Source organism: Dendrobium catenatum, unplaced genomic scaffold, assembly GCF_001605985.2.
Source record: "Dendrobium catenatum unplaced genomic scaffold, ASM160598v2 fragScaff_scaffold_853, whole genome shotgun sequence".
NCBI lineage: Eukaryota > Viridiplantae > Streptophyta > Magnoliopsida > Asparagales > Orchidaceae > Dendrobium > Dendrobium catenatum.
Window position 1 is genome coordinate 4915325 of NW_021319315.1, and position 22875 is coordinate 4938199.

At 36.3% G+C, this 22875-nt stretch overlaps 1 protein-coding gene across 2 annotated transcripts in view; it reads right to left on the minus strand.

Moving 5' to 3' along the window:
- Positions 1-529: 529 nt before the first annotated feature.
- The window catches only part of LOC110101406 (splicing factor YJU2), a 76076-nt gene continuing 53730 nt past the window's right edge, over positions 530-22875 (minus strand). For both annotated transcript variants that reach the window (XM_020829288.2, XM_020829287.2), the window contains exons 6-9: positions 9633-9698; positions 9446-9550; positions 2010-2085; positions 530-1107 (exon numbers count right to left, since the gene is read on the minus strand). In XM_020829288.2, the coding sequence (XP_020684947.1) occupies positions 857-1107; positions 2010-2085; positions 9446-9550; positions 9633-9698 (498 nt within the window). In that variant the 3' untranslated portion in view covers positions 530-856. The remainder of the gene's footprint in view (positions 1108-2009; positions 2086-9445; positions 9551-9632; positions 9699-22875) is intronic.

Consider the following 22875-nt stretch of genomic DNA (forward strand, 5'->3'; position numbering starts at 1 on the left):
CCAAAGCACATTAATTTTTTATCAAATGGGACATCCTACCTTAAGGAACAAAACAAAATACTTTCATAAAAAATTTTCTTAAATTTATAATTTTAAAAATCACTAATTTGAGATCTTTAAAAAAAATAGATAGATAAATGAATTCAAAAAAATTTTACTCACCGTATTAACTCTTCAATAGAAATTTCAAGGTTACATGAATCCTGAAATAAAAAACAACTTTCCAATTTTGTATTTGCATTTTACTGTTCAAATTTTTTTAACATTTTAAGCTTTTAATTTGAAATTTTTTTTTTAAAAAAAATTATACACCATTCCAAGCATATTTCCACGCCTTTTTTAGAAGCCATTTGATTATTAATAATTTAAAATTAAATTTTTTTAATGTTTTTAAGTTAAGTCCTACTTAATAAATTCTAAAATTTTGTAAGAAATTTAAGAATGTTTATAGCACCAAAATACTCTTCTCTGAATTTTTTTTATGAGTTGTTGTAACACGATATTTGCAATCTCTGAATAAAAATAAAGATACAAAAATTATCACTTTGCCCCAAGTAAATTCTTGCTCTCCTTGAGGGAAAAAAATTATATTATATACATCTCATATTCAATAAATCTACTTTTGTCTCTTAGCATGGTAGAATACATTTTTGCTTTCATAAAATTACTTAAATGTTTACAATAACTAGCATGAATATCTGTCTAGCACACTCAACTCCAAGCAGAACATTCCGAGCCCAACCATAAATATAGCAAAACTGAGTTGTTTTTCCTTCACCGTAGACGCTTATTCTCCGACTTTAATACGTCTATAAAGGATGAAATTGTGCCCGACGATGAAGCCTTAGACTAGGAATCATAAGCTCTCATCACTTTCATAGTTGTGGAGAAGTGATTGAAGTGCGTTGGTTGTATCGACTTCAGTCTGCTTGCTCTGATCAACTTCTCCATCTTGTGATTGTTTGACCTCAATTTCACACTCACCATTTTGCTGCAGATCATTGGATTGGCCGCTCTCTTTAACCTCAGCACGCCGTTTCTTGGTTTGACACATAGGTGAAGAGCGCGGCTTCAACATAAATTTTGGCCTGACAAATGATGAACTACCTAGATTTTTGCATGCAAACGTTAACAATCCGGAAAAATTAACCATTAAGATGAGAGATGATAAAACAAAGCACTTAATCGCTATAGCAAAGCAGAAGATTTTTTTAAAATGTTAGGTGATTGGTTCAGCAAGGCAGCAAGTGATCCTTGAATCACTACGGTAAAATGGATAAAACAGAGAATGCATATTCGTAAAATGGATAAAACAGAGAACGCATATTTATAGTAGTGTAAAAACCAATTTGACTTGTTTGGTATCATTTTTTCCCTGTTTTTATTTTTCTTTCTATTTTAAATATATATTTGATTACTGTATTATTTATACTTTTTTTTTATTCTGAAAAAAATTAAATACACTAAATAACATATAGATATTTTTTGAGTGTTTCTAAAAGCAAATCATCAATGCCAAAAACCAGTAGTCACCGCTGGTATCACTAGCCATCACTTCTAGCTACCACCTCCTACAATCACCAACCGCCATTTTTGGCCACCGTTCGAAGCCACCAACCGCCACCACTAATAGAAGCCGACTGCCACGATCAATAGACACCAATTGCCCCACCTACGGCAACTGTCAGTCCGCACCTACCACACTACTTCGTAGATGATCGCCGCCATCACCACTAAATCAATTTATTCTTATTCAATAAAATATAAAAATATTTTTAAGATACCAAGCATATTTTATTTCAAATAAAAATAAAAATAAAATAAAATAAAATCCCAAATATCCCCACCCTAACTGATTAAACAACATTATTTTTTGAAGTCACAACAATAAAAGCCAGTAGAGCAAACTTTTTCTCCCAATGACCTTCCCAAAACGCCAACAAAAATAACAAGGAAAAGAAAAAGAAACAAAACATTGACGTAAAGCTTAAACTTAGCATATATTGCACCTTCTGAACCGTTGAGAATGCTTGCTTTAGTCAAAACATCGGTAGGATTATCACATACTTCCTCGAAGCCTTTTCTCTGCAGTAAAAAGTCACAAGAACAATGTACTTCAACATTTAATACAGCATTAGCTTAGAATTCAAAACAACGATCTCTTAAATTTAGGCCCAAAAAGGATTATAATGAAAAATAGTAACAGAAAACACTTATGTTAGCAATAATCGTGAGGAAAGCCCAAGGAAAACTCTAGCAGTAACATTATTCTTAGGAAAATTAAGAAAATTATTGAAGTCCAAGCAAATAACTATTTGGAACTTCTAAGGCTCACACACATAGGAAAACCTATGAAATTAAATCGTTAATTTATTTTTCAAAAAAGCAAACTACAATGAGAGGCTAGAACTGTACATTAGGGGAAAATTTAATGATGAGGTCTCTAGGCATAAAAGAAGGAATATGTAGGCACAAACCCTTCTTATTCCACTTACAAAGGAGCAAGGCGTTCAGCTAAGTCCCATAAAAATAAAGTTTATGCTCGGCTATGATCATGATGACCAGGCTAGCCCCAACATTGGAAAACCATGATGGGCTGAGCAGGCCATAGTGCAATATTTTTTTTCCAAAGTCTGCATGGCAGATTGACAAGGCTTAGTATCAGCCTATTTTATTGAATCAGTGCTGCAATTCATAAAGGATTAGAGGCCAACTAGACAAGCAGAAGTGGGGGTTGGCAAGATGATGCAGGCACCCAGTCGCAACAGGTAGGCACCAGCAATGGATGAGAGCTGAAGTTATTATTATAATTATTTTTTTAAAGCATGATGTTAAGTCTCAAGTCATTGATGAAAAAAGAAGAGGATTGTATTAGGTAGTCGACAGCCAATGTAAAACTTAATGAATAATCATGACATGAATCCTTTTATACATTGTATTAATGCTAAGATGTTCCCTAGAAATGATGTGTTGTATGGACTTAATACAATGACAAGTGTGGAAGGACCGCTGCACCGACGCCCTGGTGCAGTGTCAAATAGGCAAGAGTTCCCACATCATGGACAGATGTGGGCAAAGAAGCTAGTCCATAAACTAAAATTAAAATAAAAACTTGGAATATAGATTCTCTTACAGACAAATTAATTGAATTAATAGATATTATGATTCATAGGAAGATAAATATTCTATGCATTCAAGAAACTAAATGTGTTGGAAAGAACTTAAGGAGATTGAAAGTTTAAAATTTAAACTATGATATTTTGGTATGAGTACTAGAAATAGTGTAAGTGTGATTATAGGTAAGAGTTTGTAAAATAATGTTATAAAAATTAATAGAATTAGAAAAAAAATTATAGCTTTAAAAATTTTTTTTTATGCTAAAATTATTAATATTATAAGGATTTATGCTCCTATAGTTGTTTTGAATATGCGTACAAAATTAAAATTTTGGAATAACTTAGAAGAATTAATACAAAATATACCTCTTGAAGAAATAGTTTTTATTGAAGGAGACTTAAATGAGCATGTTAATAGAGAGGTAGATGATTTTAAAAACATTCTTGGTGGCTATGGATTTAGAACGACTAATGAATGCGGTAAGATCATATTAGATTTTTCTTTAGTTTATGATTTTGTTATTGTTAATACTTTATTTAAGAAAAGAAATGAGCATCTCATCACTTATAAAAATAAATATAGTAAAACTCAAATTGATTATTTTCTTATAAAAAAATAAGAACATTTATATTGCAAATATTGCAAAGTTATTCCGAGTAAAAATTTATGTACACACATCGCTTATTAATTTTGAACTTTAAGATGAAGGGGTAGAAAATAATAAATAAAGCAAAGCGTTGTTCTAAGATTAGATGAGGACATTTAAAAAATGTTAGTAAAAATATTTTTTAGAGTAAGATTTTATATCTTAGGATTTTGTCCATGCATGAGAAAGTTATATGGAAAAAAGTAATTATTGATATTAAGAATGTTGAAAAATATGTTCTTGGTGTATCAAAAGAAAAAATTCCTAATTATAAAAACAGTTTGTGGTGGAATCAAAATGCGTCAGAAAGGATTAAAAAAATTATAAAAATTGATTTAGATGTAAAAATTATGATAATTAGGAAAGATATAAAGAGTCTTGTAAGGAATCTAAAAAGTAATATGTGATGTAAATATTTTAATTTTTAATGATTTATATAATATATTAAATACTAATGAGGGTGATATATATATATATATATATTAACTAAACAAAGAAATAAAAGTAAGGATTTAGTTTGAGTGAAGTGTATTAAGGATGAAGATCAAAAAGTGTTTTTATTATGAGAGGATATTCAACAAAGATAAATGAGATATTTTGCTAAACTTTTTCATGAGGATTGTGAGAATGCGATTGACTTTAGTGACCTTAGCATCATAAATGAAAATAAATATTTTTATTTTTATTAGCGTATTAGTAAAACTGAAGTTAGAGAGGCTTTAAAGAAAATAAAGTATGAAAAAGCTGTTGGACCCGATGATAAATCAATAGAGGTGTGAAAATGCTTAGAAGATGAAGGAATCTCTTAGCTTACTAAACTTTTTAATATTATTTTGAAGACTAAAATGATGAGATATGAGTGGAGAATGAGAGTGTTGATTCTTATTTTTAAGAATAAAGGTGATGTACAATATTATGTGAATTATAGAGGAATTAAGTTAATGGGTCATAGTTCTAAATTATGAGAGAGAGTTATGGAGTTATGGAGCAAAGGTTGTGGCGTAATACTAATGTTTCTCAAAATTAATTTGGATTCCTGTCGGGTAGGTCAATTATAAAAGTATACATTTATTGAGAGGTTTGACGGAGATATGTATTGATTTAGATAAAGCATATGATAAAGTTCCAAGAGAAGTGTTATAGAGAGTTTTAGAAAAGAAAGGGGTTAATAATACTTATATTTAAGTCATTAAAAAAATGTATGCATGAGCTATTACTTGTGATCAAACACAAGGTAGTTTGACCAAGTAGTTTCCTATTTCAATTGGATTATATCAAGGATCAGCATTAAGCCCATATCTTTTTTGCTTTAGTCATGGATGTTCTCATTAGACATTTGCAAGAGGTTGTACCCTAGTGTATGCTTTTTGCTCATGATATTCTTCTTTTTGATAAGACTCGAGAGGGAGTTAAAAGTAAACTTAAATTATGGAGATCAACCCTAGAGTCTAAAGGCTTTCGTTTGAGTAGATTTAAAAGTGAATATATGGAGTGTAATTTTAATAATAATAGATCTAATGGTGACTTGGGCAATCAAGTCATTAATAAGAATACACATTTTAGATATCTTGGGTTTATTGTTTAGAGTGATGAAATAGATGTGGATATTATTAATAGAATTCAAGTTGGATGGTTGAAGTGGAGGAATGCATCGGGCTTGTTGTTTGATAGAAAAGTCCCTCTCAAACTTAAAGGAAAATTCAATAAGATGGGGGTGAGACCTGCAATACTTTATAATGCATAATGTTGGCCATTAAAACAGAAGCATAATATAAAGTTAAGTGTTGCATAGATGAGGATGCTCAGTTGGATGAGTTATTTTACTCTAAAAGACAGGATATGAAATGAGCATATATGTGAAAATGTTGGAGTAGCTTCAATGGAAGATAAGATTAGAGGGAGTCGTCATAGATGATTTGATCACATAAAATGACAGCCTTTTGATGGCTAGATTAGAAAACCAGATGTATTAGATTTGTCTTGTGTTAAAAAAGATAGAGGTAGACCTAAAAAGACTTTGTCAGAAAATATTAGAAATAGCATTTTTTTATTAGGATTAAATGAGAATTTGACTCTTAGTAAGACAATAGAGAAGAAGGATTCATGTAGCTGATCCCACATTGTGGTATAAAGGCTTGATGATAATGTTGTTGTAGTTGTAAGCATGATGTTAAGTGGAATAGAAGAATTGCTTTCAATATGGGGCAACAAGCCAGCATCAACAAGAGCGGCAAGGGATGTTATGGTGGCAGTATGAATGGTAAAGGGAGGTTTGTTGCTTCAGGTCCATTCAAGGGGAAGTAGTGACGAATAACTGCAGGGGCCTATGTTGCATCGATACACCTATTTATGAAAGCGTGTTGTATCTGATACACCGATACACGGATACGCCTCCGATACTCCACCGATACGTGTCAGATACGCCGAAGCCGTATCCAATTAAAATACTATTTAATTTCAAAAGGACACACGTATCCGATACGCGTGTCCGTTGAAAAACAAAAAGAAATCCGGAAAAAAAAGACATGTCGTATTTACTTCCACAGTTGCGAGCAAGATTCTCTCATTTCCGAGATTGATTTGAGTCTCTTGATGAAATGAAAATATTAAAAATTATTAATCTTTCACTTGATGAGCCTGAATTAGAAGCTATGATTTTTATGGAAGATTATATAGAAGTTCAAAGATAAACCAATGAATAAGATAATTATATCATTCCTTCTATTGAATAGTTGAAATTTCATGTGCTAGTTAATTTATGTTTATGCTTTTGTTGTTGTACTAGACATTTAATGCTTACTTATATTTTGATATTATAAGCTACAATGCTACAAATGATGTTGTTGTCATTTTTTTTTTGTAATTTCAAATATTATGCTTTGATTGTTTTCTTAATTTTTATGTATAATTTATAAATTATAATGTTGTGTCTGCGTCGTACCCGTATCCTGTATTTTTAAGAATTGATGTGTCATGTATCCGTATCGTGTCGTATCCGTGTCGCCGTATTCATATCGATGCAACATAGGCGGGGACTGATGCTGAGAGATGAAGGCCCGAGAAGGAGATTCCAAACCAGTGCTGTGATTTCTCAAGCTCGGAAAATTATGGATCGGTTAAGAAAAAAGCTCTAGAGTGATTATCTAATTAAGCCCGCTTCCCTGTTCCGTGACCTTATCAGGTCAGATTGAAAGTTCAAACATGCAGAGCAAAGAACAACAACAACATTGTGTCCTATTAAGAGTCAAATTCTCATCTAAATCTAATAAAAAAAAATCATCTCTAATACTTTTCATAACTCATTTTGACCAAAAAGTCTATTCTGTTGTTTTCGATGATATGTGCTGTTTCCATTTTAAGCATCGTATGAGCGATCTCTGCCCAGATTACAACTGTGTTGGTTGATACAAGCCTGAAATTTTATGATTCTTCCTAAGCTAAACCCAATAATTGTTGCTGAAACCAAACTGTCTATGAAGAAATTCGGTTTTTCAGTTGACAGTTAAAGTTATGAGTTGAAACAAATGATATGTTCCCAAAATACTGTCTCAAGCAAGCCAAGGATAAAATCTGTAGAAGAACACCAACTCAGTTTTGGGTCAGTGGCATCATAGATCAGGAGGAGGTCGTACATATTCAGTCTAGCCTGCCATACCTTAATGATCCATATTAGATAGCCTTCTACCTTGGGCTTGGGCTTCACTAGACCTAGTCCATAATGGTTATGACTCTAGGGGGAAATTTAATCATTATTGTCAAAGGCGCTAGGTGATGTTAAAGAGAGATGGAACTCAATGCCCAAGGTGCTTGGCACTCACGCAAGTGAACATTTGCAACAACAACAACAACATCAAGCCTTTATCCCACTACGTGGGGTCGGCTACATGAATCCTTTTTCTCCATTGTGTCCTATTAAAAGTCAAATTCTCGTTTAAATCTAATAAAGAAAGGTCATTCCTAATATTTTCTAACCAAGTCTTTTTAGGACTACCCCTACCTTTCTTAATATAAGTCAAATCTAATACCTCTACTCTCTTAACTGGGTCGTCGGAAGGCCGCCTTTTTATGTGACCAAACCATCTAAGGTGACTCTCTCTAATCTTATCTTCTATTGGAGCTACTCCAACCTTTTCACGTATATGCTCATTTCGTATCCTATCTCTAAGGGTAAAGCCACTCATCCACCTGAGCATCCTCATCTCTGCCACACTTAACTTAATATTATGCTTCTCTTTTAATGGCCAACATTCGGCACCATAAAGCATTGCAGGCCTCACTATCATCTTATAGAATTTTCCCTTAAGTTTGAGGGGTACATTTCTATCACATAACAAGCCCGATGCATTCCTCCACTTCAACCATCCAACTTGAATTCTGCTGATAATATCCCCATCTATTTCACCATCACTCTGAACAATAGATCCAAGATATCTAAAACGTGTACTCTTATTAATGACTTGATCGCCCAAAGTCACAATCCCCTCACTAGGACTATTACTGCTAAAATTACACTCCATATATTCCGTTTTAGATCTACTCAAGCGAAAACCTTTAGTCTATAATGTTGACCTCCATAATTTAAGTTTACTTTCAACTCCCTCTCTAGTCTTATCAACAAGAAGAATATCATCAGCAAAAAGCATACACCAAGGTACATCATCTTGCAAATGTCTAGTGAGAACATCCATGACTAAAGCAAATAGATATGGGCTTAAGGCTGATCCTTGATGTAACCCAACCGAAATAGGGAAATACTTGGTCAAACCACCTTGTGTTTGAACACAAGTAATAGCTCCTGCATACATATCTTTAATGATTTGAATATAAGCATTATTGACTCCTTTCTTATCAAGAACTCTCCATAGCACTTCTCTTGGAACTTTATCATATGCTTTTTCTAAATCAATAAATATCATATGTAGATCCTCCTTATTTCCTCTATATTTTTCCATCAAACCTCTTAATAAATGTATGGCTTCCATAGTCGACCTACCCGGCATGAATCCAAATTGATTTTGAGAAACATTAGTATCACGCCGCAACCTATGCTCTATAACTCGCTCCCATAATTTTAAAGTATGACACATTAACTTAATACCTCTATAATTCGTGCAATCCTGTGCATCACCTTTATTCTTAAAAATAGGAATTAATACACTCATTCTCCACTCATCTGGCATCTTTTTAGTCTTCAAAATAGTATTAAAAAGTTTAGTAAGCCAAGAAATCCCTTCATCTCCTAAGCATTTCCACACCTCTATTGGAATATCATCAGGTCCAACAGCTTTTCCACCCTTCATTCTATTTAAAGCCTCTCTAACTTCAGTTTTACTAATACGCCGATAAAAACAGAAATCTTTACTTTCATTTAGGGTGCTAAGGTCACTATAGTCAATCTTATTTTCACACTCTTCATTAAAAAGTTTAGCAAAATATCTCATCCACCTTTGTTGAATATCATCTTCTAAGCAAAATGCAGAGCAAAGAACCAAGTCTAAAAATGCAAACATAAAAAAGAATTAAAAGCACAACATATAATAAGCATACCAAATAAATCAATCTAAAGCAGAATACCCTGGTGATTCCAGGTCATAAAAATAGACTTGCAATAGCGTCTTCTTGAAAGGTAAGCCATAAAAAAAAGTATAGACAGAGCAATCAAGGGTTAAAGGTGTTTAAGACCTTCAAGGTGAGAATTGATACTCCATTAGAAGGCAACATTGGTAAATCATCATCTAGATCTTCATCCTCTTCATCATTTATCCGCCTAACAAAATCTTTTGAACCCTGCAGGAAGTGCCTTACATGAAAAGAGATTGCCATGAAAATTGTAACAACACAAAGTATAAAGACAAAAAAAAATCATTACATGAAAAGCTATTGATTTAATAATTTCTTCATCTGCTGCATCCAGTTCTTCCATAATCTTTTTCTCCTGAAATAAAAAAACAACTCTTACAAACCTTTGAAATAAAAAAGCATCTCTTAGAAACCTTAAGCAAAAAGTTAGACGTTGGCAACCAAGTATTCAAAAATGCTATCAAACTGTAGAAGGTACCACCACAAATTCGTCACATGGTTAATCACTAATCGGAGAGCACTATTCAACCACCCAACTCCAATATTACACCCCAAAGCACCATCACTAATATGGTTTAACATGTAACATAAATTGGGCAAATGAATTGGTAAGATTGGAAAGACCATCCAAGTGGATATTGTATTTAAAAACAAACTATTGCCTAGCAACAAGCATATTTTGTGGGGTTGTTTGGTTGAGTAAATTAGCAAAATATTGCATTTCATTTTCCTGTATTTTTTTTAATTTGTACTTAGCAAAAGAAAGACAAAATAAAATTGTAATTTGAATACCCAAAACCTATGTTTTCCATGTATTCTGAAATTGCCCAAATAGGGAGATTTCAGAATACCACTGCGCATCTGCTCTTGCTTTCCGCTTACCATCAAAACTGTTGTCGCCTCACTCGCGCCCTCCCTTGTCCACATTTGAAATGTAACATAACAAACAAACAAAAAAACTTAAAATCATTTGACTTAAAATCATTTGATTTGCATCCAATCAAACAACTAATGTATTTCTAAAAATGCAAACATTTCAGTTCCTATGCATTTCTAGAAAACATGTAATCCGGAACATCCAACCAAACAGTCCAAGCATTTGTACACTCCTCAAGTGTGCATGGAAGACATGCTTGTATGCAGACACATGCATTGATGAATAGAGAGAGAAATAATACACATATTTCATAAAGGTGAGGAATGAAATCCTATGTTTGACTGCATACAAATTGTAATTTAGAAAAAATAGATTGAATTATGACGAGATGCATCTCTGAACAAGCAATACCAACACAAAAAATGAACTTCACATTGAGCACATTTCCACTCAAATCAGCATATTAGCCAGTCAAGATATCTTTGATGTTGTAAATTACTAATTGCATAACAAACCAGTAACACAGAAACAAATATTCAAGCACAAGACAGTCACCTAGCCTTCTACAACTTTGAGATATTAGCTAGTGGTAAATATAGATCTTATAAAGATAAAAAAAGGAAATTGAGAAAATGAAGTATAATTCCAAAGAATTTTTTTTTTTAAAGACAGAAAAATGATGAATATCCAGAAAAGCAGTAAAATCACGTGTGCCAATATTAAGCAAAAAATTCACTAAAATCAGCAAATTCCTTTGTCAAAGTATATTTGAGGTCATATAAAATAAGAAAAATAACGAAATACTGAATTACCAATAGAGAAAGAAATATCCAAGTAGAAATAACCACACTACTCACCTGACCACGAAATAACAATCTGTCAAATAGCCTTCTTCCACACTTTTTTTTAATTGGCTAGATGTAAGCGTTTCCGACAATGCAAAAATTATTAAATTAACTGTGTAGATCAATTGCTAGTCTTTAGAAAAGAGAAATCTTCGTTAAGACTGATTGTTGTTGTGTTCTTTTTTTTTTTTTTTTTTTTTTTTGAGCTTACATAAAAAATGTTAAGATCTCAAGTACCAAGAAGTATATTATTTGGCTTAAAAAGGAGAGTAATTCCACAAATAAAGAAAAGATACACAATGCATGAAGATCCCACTATGCAGGGATTGACAAGAGATTATTGTATGCAACCTTGGTCTTGAGGTACTTTCTATGACTCAATCCTGGAACCTCAAAATTATAATGAAGGCAACTTAAAAACTACTCCAAGCCCATTCTCTAGGATGATTCCACAAATCTTTTGCATAATAGTAGTAGCAGCACATTAGCAAGGGCTTTATCTATAAGAAAATATATGAGAAGCAAAAAGGACCACCAACATAACATGATAGCTTTACAGTTTATCTCTATAGTTTACTTTCATATATATGTTGTCATGTAGACGCTATGAACTTTAATTTATTTATTGTGATTCTTTTAGACATTTGGATTGCAACCCCTAGTCCATAAATATAATTTTAATGAATGTTATGGTTAATGCATGATAAATCTAAAATATTTGACATCCCTGTTATCTCTCTCCCTTTACTACCTCAATCTCCCCTGAGCTATCCAAAACCCTCTCCGACCCCTTAGTCTTCCCTCCCTACAAACTTTCTAGAGAGGATGGGAGCTTGCTGATAGAGTACATAGAAAAATAGTGGTGAATTTGCACTCTAGATTTCAATAATGTTCAACTATTGTTGAACTCCAACAAATTGGTTTTTGCTCCATTATTGATGTTCAACTATCAAGTTAGTCTACTAATGTAGTTTGTAATCGCCCAAGGCATGCCACCTCATTCCACATTGAGCTTCACTATTGTTGAACTCCAACAAATTTTTCACACAGATAAATCCATCGCAAGCAGGTTAGTACTCTATCGGATGTGAAAGAGTTGAAATCAACAAAGAAATGCATGTTAGTTCAACGAAGTTCCAATAGGTACTTTTTAATTCGATTTACTTCAACAAGGAAAGTTATTCTGCAAGAAAGAAATTAAAAGAAAATAAATGTAAAACTACCAGATGCCCATAATCGTCTTCTCAAGTTTTTTAAAAGGTAGCAATCAGGTCATGATAAGGGTATTCACTCTTAGGAGCAGATCCCTCGAAGGACTCATCCAACACCAACAGAGGAACTCTCCCATGGAGAATGCCCACATCCGCCAAGGAGCTCGCCCACCAAAAAATTTCTCACCAAGAAAACAGTTCACCATGCATCTCAAACAGATCCTCACCCTCCAAGCTTGCCAGACTAAGCTACAAGAAAGAGCCAACCCTAGCGACTTCACACTCCAGTCGGCTAATACTAAAAGGGCTTAGGGACTCTTCACCAAGCACCTTGGCTCACCTTTAATGACAAGGTGACCTCATGCCTCATATGCCAATCGCCGACCTAATAAGACAATTAGTCGACTACGCGTCCATCTCCTCTCAGAACTCAGCCACATATGATGAGGAATAGTTGGCAACCCTTTTTTTCCATTGTAAAGGAGGAAGAAGAAGAAGAAGAAAGGACAAGCATTTTTTACCTTCATCTCCTCTCGAAACTCGACCACAGATGATGAGGCATATATGGTGATGAGGAATAGTTGTCAGCCTTTTTCCATTGTAAAGCAAGATCTCTCTCTGGCGACCTTTTTTCCATTATAAAGGAAGAAGTCTCTCTCTTCTTTTTACAAAGTTGAGTATCTCAATAATTTTATAAGTGTTCAAAAGCTCAAAAGATTAAAAGCTTCTATTACTATATTTTGATAAACTTATATTTTGTGGTTCTGTACTTTGAATTAAACTATGCGATACATATATTGCATCTATTTTATTGTTTTCCACTAATATCACTTGTCTTTTAGATATTTTTATTGTATGATGGCCTCATTATTGTTATTTACCTGCTAAAACCCTTAAATTCACTTTTACGCAATTCTTCGTCCGTGAGGCTTACGCCTCACTCCGCCTCGAGGCTTACGCCTCACTCCGCCTCGAGGCTTATGTCTCGCCTCACAGACGAGAAATACCTCGAGGATTATTTACGCAATTTTAAACCTTCATATAAATAATTGCATCTATCGACCATGTGCGCATTGAGGCAGATGGGCTGATTGGCAGTCAAGAAGATTAGCTCTATTTGCAATAAGAAGAGTGGTTCATGAGGACACACTACAAGTAGTGATGGTGAATTATTTACCTTGGATGACTTTATATATGTGTGTGTGTGTGTGTGTGTGTGTGTATATATATATATATTGGTTCATCTCCTCTCAAAACTCAATCACATACTTGCCTTACACCTACTCATCTATCTTGAGCTCGTCCGACGACAACAGCTTGCTAGACCGTTGATTCCATCCCCCTAACAGCCAATCAAGAGGTGACATGTCTGCTAGCCTCTTTTCTTTTTACAAGGTTGTATTCACAATGATTTTATAAGTGCTCAAAAGCTCGAAAAGATTAAAATCCTTCTTTGTTGGGAACGAAAGGGATATAAATAACTGCATCAATCAACCATGTGCACGTTGAGGTGGATGAGTTGATCGACAATCGTGGAGACTGACACTACTAGCAATAAGAGTGTTACAAACATGTTTTTGGATTATGATTTTGAAGATAACAAACAAATCTTGTTTCACTATGACTGCCTTTTTTCTACTGACTTTTCAGGACTCAAAGATCGGACGGAAATCGGAATCAGCTCAAGACTGGGTAGATTAAGATTGCGTCAGTCTGTAATTTTCTTTTTTCTTTCTTTAGTCAATTGTAATTGTTTGAAGTGACTGATGTTAAGTAACCCTACACACACACTTGAGAGATTTAGAACTTGTGTTTTCACTCACATCGTCCCGGACAATATTTATATCGTCCTGGACGATCGAGTTCAAAAAAGAAGATCTAATCAGGATTTCTTAGTTAAGGTAGCCTTAATTAACTGATCGGCCTGAACAATACCTGTATCGGCCAGAACGATATGCTCAATACAGAAAGAAATTGCTGTCATGATCAGTTTAGGTATTCTGTATTTTTGGAAATCGGCCAGGACGATTATTTGATTGGCCTGGACGATATTATATAATTATGCCTAAATTGATCCGACAATCATGGGAGTAATTAAGGATGATTTATACGATCACATTGCCCTGGACGATCGCAAGATCGGCCTGAACGATCCATTCAAAAACCCTTGGTTGCTCCTGGACGATAAATATCGGCCAGTACAAATTCAGGGCGATACACTTGCCGATTTGGATCGGACAGCTCAAATTCAGGGCGATGCTCTGGAGAATTTTTCTCTGATTTGAACTGATCGGACAGGACGATCGTGAGATCGTCCGAGACGATCAAGCAAATTTTCAATCGTCCAGTTTGCATTAAGGGCGTTGCTCTGGCCGATCCTATGAGATTTGTACTGATCGGCCAGGACGATTTAAATATCGTCCTGGACGATAAAGTCGGCAACTTGCAATTAATGAGCCCTTTTGAAGCTCTTCTATTTAAGAGCTCTTGTTTAGCGTTTTTGAACATCCTTGGCTGTTGTCTTGACCTGAGAAAACCTAAAGGAGAGAGAGAGAGAGAGAGAGGGAGAGAGAGGATCTTGTGAGAGTGAGCTTGTGAGAGGATTCACAAGGGTTGCTCCAAGCATTGTCCCCCTTCTTCCCTAGAGTCTCTTGTCCTTGGAAGGGTTGGGAGAGGTAAGTTTCAGCAAGTGATCGTGGTTCTCTGCCTGCTTCAGGAGGAAGCAAAAGGTGGTGTGTCTTGTCCTCATGAATCAATTTCTAAAATGTATACGAGATTTACTCAGATTGTTACTTCTTTGCATGCCTTAGGAAGAGAACTTTCAAACTATGAAAAAGTGAACAAGATTTTGAGATGCTTGCCTTCGTCTTTTGATACTAAAATCACTGCAATCACTAAATCTAAAGATTTGAATACGTATTCGATTGACAACTTACTTGGCTCACTCATTGCTTACGAGCAAGGAGTGAATCAAAGAAATCTTGATGCAGGTGAGAAAAGAAAGGAGAAAACGGTGGCACTGAAGACACACAAATCTGACTCTGATTCTTCCGGGTCTGAGAGCGATGACATTACCTTTATCACGAGGCAATTCAAAAGCTTTCTAAGGAAGAAGCAAAAGCATCATCAAAATTGGAGAAAATGTAAGGATAATAAATATTCTAAAAGATCTTCTGATGTTGTTTGCTTTGAATGCAGGAAGCCTGGACATGTCAGAGTGGATTATCCTACACTTCAAGATCACTCAAGCAAAGAAAAGGGTGAAGAGAAACCCAAGTCTAGAAAGGACAAAAAGAGGCTTCAAAAGGCGTTTTGGGCGGATTCTGCATCTGATTCATCAGAGACTGAACCTGAAGATGAAACAACAAACTTGTGCTTAATGGCAGAAGATCATATTGATCAAAGTGATGAAGAAGAGGTATGTAAACCAACTTATGATCAATTATTCGAAATTTGTGAGAAAATTCATGCATCATATAAAAAACTTAAAAAGACACATGCTAGTTTAAAGTTGGAACTTTTGAATTTACATAAAGAATATGAAATTATTCTCAAAGATCATTCTACGATTGACTCAAATCACATGGCTCTACTTAATGAATTTGATGATTTAAACAAAAAGCATTCGGAGTTAACTGATGAGCATGATACATTAAAAATTTCACACACCTCACTCAAATCTGATTTGAAGAAATCTAAAGAAATAGAGCGCAACTTGAGGATGGATAATAGTGCTTTAGAAAATACTAACTTGAGGCTTAAAGATAAATTGGACTCAATTAAGAGAAATTGGATGACACCTACTTTTGATCTAAAGCCAAGACTTAGGAAGAGGCATTACAATCCAAACCATAAAAGAAATCATTTTCCTGGTGTTAGATGCTTTTCATGTGGCTTGCTAGGACACATCTCACACACTTGCACTGTTCACCGTAGTACACATTGGGTGTGCAGACCAAAATTACATAATTCACAGCATAGCACACATGCATTACATTCTACTTTCATGAGAAGTGACCCAAACCTATTTGAGTTCCTAAATCTGACATTTGATGATTTTGTAGGCGGGGCTCTCACCAAAGACCTCGTGAGAGCATAGGATACTTAGACAAACGGAGGCTCACAGCTCATAACTGCTTAAACATGCTGCTTAAAAAATTCTTGAATTGCATTTGGATTATTGTTATGTTTTGTTTTTGTGATAGTTTTTGTTTAGTTGTTCTAGTCATTTTTACTTTTGTTTTCTTTATGACGATTTTTCCTTGTTCTTAAAACTTTGGAGATTTATGGCCAATGATTAGTATTCCTAAATCGGTTAAAGGGAGAAAACACCGTTGATGGTTTTCCTCCCTCTAACCTCTTTTGGTTATATAGTTTTCTTTCCTAAACAAAAAGTCTATCTCATTTTAACAAATGGTTTTTAAAATTAAGATTTTTTTTTTCTTGCTACAATAGTCTATCTTATATATATGATCCAAAGTTCTTATATATCTTTCAAGTTGCCGTTGAACTCATCATGTGATTTCGATTTTCATTTTGTGGTTTGTTCTTCCATATGTTAGAGAGAGAGCTCCTCTTCTCTAACATCTAAAAGATATAATCACAACTAAGAACCTTTTTAAGGGTTTGTTAAAAAGTTTTTAGCTTGCAAAAATAAAAAAAATGACCAATGACGCCAAATTGAAAAGAAAAGTATATACACGAAAGTGTATCAAAAATCAATAGATTCTCAAAGAGCCAATCAAAGTGACAAGAGGCATAAAATGAGCCCACTAAAAGCAAGCTATTCTCTCTTTTCAAAACTTTTAAAACTTAGAAGTACTCACGAGTTATTTGATGTTTTCAAAGGCTTGATTTCAAATTCCATGATAGAGACAAATTACTTTGGTATACTATTTTATAAGATATTTTATTTCTAACCAAGTTTTGAATTGATCTTTTTATCCAATTTATTCTGAGTTAGACCTCTTGTTTTCAAAAGATAATTTTTATTCTTAAAGAAATCCGAGCGAGGGTAAACAGGATCGGATTTTCTACCATTTTCTGATTATGACATTGTTAACTCATTGATCTGTCAAATCTTTAAAATTTAATCATTTGGAAAATTTGTCATATGCTTGCTTTGCTTAAAACAAAAACAAAAAAAATTAAAAACCAAAAACTTCGTCTCTTTTTTTCTTTTCTTATTTTTATCTATTTTTGTTTTTTTTTGTATTTTTTTGTTTGAGGTTTTCCCTGATCATCTCCATCTTTCCATGATTTTCAAATTCTTGTCACATCATCCTGGTCGATACCTCTATCGTCTTGGACGATCAATTTCTCTTCATAATTTTATCTGCTGAACTTTTCTGAGCTTTCTGTAACTCATCATCTCGGACGATCCTTTATCGTCCTGGCCGATATGATCGAACTCTGTTATAATCATTTTTGATCGTCGTGGCCGTACAATTTTCGTCCTGACTGATGCATTTATTGTCATCATCCTGGCAAATACACTAGATCGTCCTGGACAATCCACGTGTCATTATGTTTAAATCCTTAAAACCGGCCCCGGACGATCCATTATTAGACAATCGTCCTGGCCGATCCACTGTTCGTCCTGGACGATACATGTGGCACAGATTTAAAACGTTTTAATTTCGGCCGGTACGATCAATTATTGTGCATCGTCTTGGACGATAGACCTAATCGGCCCGGACGATATGCTTTTTCAACGGTCGTCCGGCTTGTCTCCTCGGGACGATCGCCTGTGTCTAATCGTCCTGACCGATATCTGATCGGCCCGGACGATCGGACCACCTTTTTGACCAATCGGCCTGTACGCATTAATTGAACCAAATCGTCCTAGACGATTCTGCGATCGTCCTGAACAATATGGCTGTTTCTTTAAATTCAGGCCATTCCAGCCATTGTTTTCACCTCAAAGCTTCTTCTTATCTCAATTTTACTTACTGATTTCTTGCTATGGCTAGTAAGAAGCGAGTCCGACAGGCTTCTGGAAGTTCCTCGAGGGCCACTCTGGACCCTCGATTCAGGGAAGTGGAGGATCAAGCAGCTTACTGTCGATACAAAGAATGTGGCATCACCCTTTCCAAAACCATCAATCCTGTCCACCTTTCATATCCGGTAATGGATCTCTTTGCTCACACTTCTTTCTGTTTCATTCTTACCCTCGATGTTCCTTTTTCTTTAGAACTTCTGTTATAATTTTATGCAAACCTTCGCATAAATTCTACTTTCACATCCCTGACCTCCTATGTGAATCGACGCACGGTCGAGATCACATATCAGGACTGTGCTGAACTATTTCAGCTATCCACCACCGGGGATAAGCTGCATATAATCGTCTCAGATCCTGATTTTGACTGGTCTACGGCAAACCATTTTCTTCACCAGACCAACACACCCTTTCATGTTGGAGAGATAAGCTCTTTAGTCAAAGATGCTAGGACAATTCAGCATGTCCTTCGCACCTCCATTATTCCAAAACCCGGGGACCGAGTCCACATCACTCCTCTTCTTTCTCTGACTACCTTTTTCATCATGGCCCGAAGAGAATTTAATGCTACTGATCTAATCTTTCGATACATTGATCATTTAACAACTATTCGCGATCCGAGCCATAGAAGGAAACCCAACCTTGCTTTAGGACATCTCACAGCCTATATTCTTGAAACCAAATACAATCTTCAATATCCTGCTCGTCACGACCTTCAGCCTCCTTGCTACTCAAACAGCTCTTTCAATATCCTTCACAGTACTCGTCTCCACCCAAGGGATGGGGAACCTCAGGGGGCCGAGGAGGAGACTCCCGCTCCTGTTCCTGATCCTGCTCCTCTTCGCCAGCACTTACAGTTTGACCAGTTAGTGGGGAGATTTCATCGTTGGGAGACCCGTTTCGACGCTTACGTTGCTGCACAGGAGAAGCAACATTATGAGGACATTGCCCGCTACGAGCAGCACCGCACAGAGGACTTAGCCCGTTTTGACAGCTACATTACTCACCAGCAGCAACAGCACGACCAGGACATAGCCTAGTTCAATGCTCAGTTTACTACGCTAGCTAGCTATTTTCAGCAGGCTCCACCACCTCTACCTCCATCTGATGATCAAGATCCCTCATTTTTTTAGTTTTAGTTTCTGTTTTCTGTGGATTGCTTTCTTTTTCTGCATTGTGCTTTCAGTTGCTTTAGTTTTTAGTTTCCTCCTTTTTGAGATGTCAAAAGGGGGAGTAGTATGTTTGTACTTGCTCTTATAATTCTCTTGTAGTATGTTTGTACTTGTTCAGTTCAAAAAATTGAAAGCTTGTTTAGTTTTTGCATTACTGTTTTGTAATTGATTATCGATATGTTTGCCATCATCAAAAAGGGGGAGATTGTTACAAACATGTTTTTGGATTATGATTTTGATGATAGCAAACAAATCTTGTTTCACTACGACTGCCTTTTTTCTACTGACTTTTCAGGACTCAAAGATCAGACGGAAATCGGAATCAGCTCAAGATTGGGTAGATTAGGATTGCTTCAGTTTGTAATTTTCTTTTTTCTTTCTTGAGTCAATTATAATTGTTTGAAGTGATAGATGTTAAGTAACCCTACACACACACTTGAGAGATTTAGAACTTGTGTTTTCACTCACATCGTCCCGGACGATATTTATATCTTCCTGGACGATCGAGTTCAAAACAGAAGATCTAATCAGGATTTCTTAGTTAAGGCAGCCGTAATTAACTGATCGGCCTGGATGATACCTGTATCGGCCAAGACGATATGCTCAATACAGAAAGAAATTGCCGCCATGATCAGTTTAGGTATTCTGTATTATTGAAAATCGACCAGGACGATTATTTAATCGGCCTGGACGATATTATATAATTATGTCTAAATTGATCCGACAATCATGGGAGTAATTAAGGATGATTGATACGATCACATCGTCCTGGACGATCGCAAGATTGGCCTGGACGATCCATTCAAAAACCCTTGGTTGCTCCTGGACGAGAAATATCGGCCAGTACAAATTCAAGGCGATACGCTGGCCGATTTGGATCGGACAGCTCAAATTCAGAGCGATGCATTAGACGATTTTTTTCTGATTTGAACTGATCGGCCAGGACGATCGTGAGATCGTCCGAGACGATCAAGCAAATTTTCAATCGTCTAGTTTGCATTCAGGGCGATGCTCTGGCCGATCCTATGAGATTTGTACTAATAGGCCAGGACGATTTAAATATCGTCCTGGACGATAAAGTTGGCAACTTGCAATTAATGAGCCCCTTTGAAGCTCTTCTATTTGAGAGCTCTTGTTCAACGTTTTTGAACATCCTTGGCTGCTGTCTTGACCTGAGAAAACCTAAAGGGGAGAGAGAGAGAGGGAGAGAGAGAGGATCTTGTAAGGGGAGGCTTGTGAGAGGATTCATAAGGGTTGCTCCAGGCATTGTTCCACTTCTTCTTCCCTCAAGTCTTTTGTCCTTGGAAGGGTTGGGAGAGGTAAGTTTCAGCAAGTGATCGTGGTTCTCTGCTTGCTTCAGGAGGAAGCAAAAGGAGTTGGATTCTCTGCCTTGTCGGGTGTGGCAAAAAGGAGGTGTTTTTGTGAGGGCTTCTCCGCCTAGCTGTGGGGGCTGAAGGAGAGTCACGTTGGTAGTGCAATACTCGGAGGGCGCCTCCAGGGAATGGACGTAGGTCGAGTTGACCAAACCACTATAAACTCTTGTGTTCTTGTTTTTACTACTTCCGCATTTATTTTCTTCCGCACTTGTTTTTATGGTGATTTGATTTGTGATAATCATTCTTTTTGCTTAAAGAAATTTTTAAATACCAATTCACCCCCCCTTTCTTGGTTAGCCTCGGGCCAGTTTTATAGGGATTAACATCACTAACGAACTTTCAAGTGATATCAGAGCACTTTCTAGTGTCATCTGAGCACTTTCAAAGAGTGGTCCACTTGGGCACACTACACGTAGTGATGGTGACTGATTTACCTTTGACACCTTTATATCTATATGATATTGTGTTGTTAGGACATAATAATGTTGGTTGCTTACACACGAGTGCATGTGTGACATGTGACAATAAGGTACGAGTTCATAATGAAAGCAACCTAATGTGATGTGGGATCATCCAAATCTTGCCTAAATGATAATGTCGAACAGCATATGACCATCAAGATATGGGTGAAATAAACTTATTTGGGCAAATACAATGATTTAAATAGAAAATTATTGGATGGGTGGTTAATTTATGTCTAGAATCTAGTGACCATATTGATAAGAGAGTATGGGCAAGACATGTTAATAAATTTGATGGCAATTTGATCTATAAGTCAATCAGGTTCTGATTTGATTGTTGGCCACCTACTATGTGTACTATTTCTAAAGGGTATAAAAATTATGATGTTACACTTCTCCCTCATGCAAAATTGTAAGTTCCACTAAAATATTCGGAATGCTAACCAACTAGGGGTCTCAAAACAAGTCCGCGGGTCGGGGTCGGGTAAAACCCGGATTGACCCAGGTTTAAACGGGTTGATCCTAACCCGACCCTGTTTTGCAAAATAGTCAGAATTATCAAACCAGACCCGACCCGCATGGGTTATCGAGTTGACTCAACACGACCCGCCAACTCGCTTTTTTGAATTCCATTAAACAGCTAGGCACATTAGGTGAGGCAGCGGGCAGCCAGGCCGAGGTGTCGGAGGTGAGCTAGGGCTCGTCTGAAGGTGGCTTAAGCGAGGCTACGGGCAGCCAGGACGAGGCGGTGCGGCATGGAGGCTCATGATGTGAGGACGTTGGGACGTGGACAAGGCTAAAGGCGGGTTAGGAGAGGCTGCAGGCAGCTCGTGACTTGTGAATGTGAACACGTGGTGAAGGCGTGCCGCGGGCGAGGGCTAGGCGGCTAGGCTGATGCTCGACTGGATTGGGCGAGACAGACTCCAGTGGGCGTGTGATGTGCAGAACGTGCCATAGAAGCGTCGAAAGGCAGGCTAGTGAACCCGAACCCGGGTCAACTTCGGGTTGATTTCGGGTTGCCAGGTCAACCTGAACCCAACGCAATTTAGAAACAGGACACATTTTTTAACTCGAACCTGACCCGTCTAACAAACTAGTTGGACCCAAACCCATAATTTTTCAAGTCGAGTCCGGGGGTCGGGTCAAAAATTGACACCCCTATAACCAACCAATTTTATGAACCTCCTATTGACAAAGGCCTAACAACTATACATGCAAATCAACTTCAATTAGGACCTTCAATCGAAGCACCATCATATGTGTTGGTTGTATAAGGGGATCTAGGCTGCTGATTTACAATCTCTGAGAAATCTTTGACAAATAGGCATAGTATCCTATAACCTTAGCAAGCTTGAGAAAGTCCATCGAAAAAGGTGTAAATATCAGGTGGCGACGACAAGGCCTTGGGGGTTGCTAAACCTACAATGAAGGTGGAAGACGAGGCTATCCAGAAGGCGTTCAATGAATAAACTATGACAGAGGAGGCAACTAAGAAAGCAGCTAAAAAGTGAGTCGTGAAAAATGAGCTACTCAAAAGGATGCAACCGCCCAAGAGGAGGAAGCTAACCAAAAATAAGAGATTGTGCAACAGA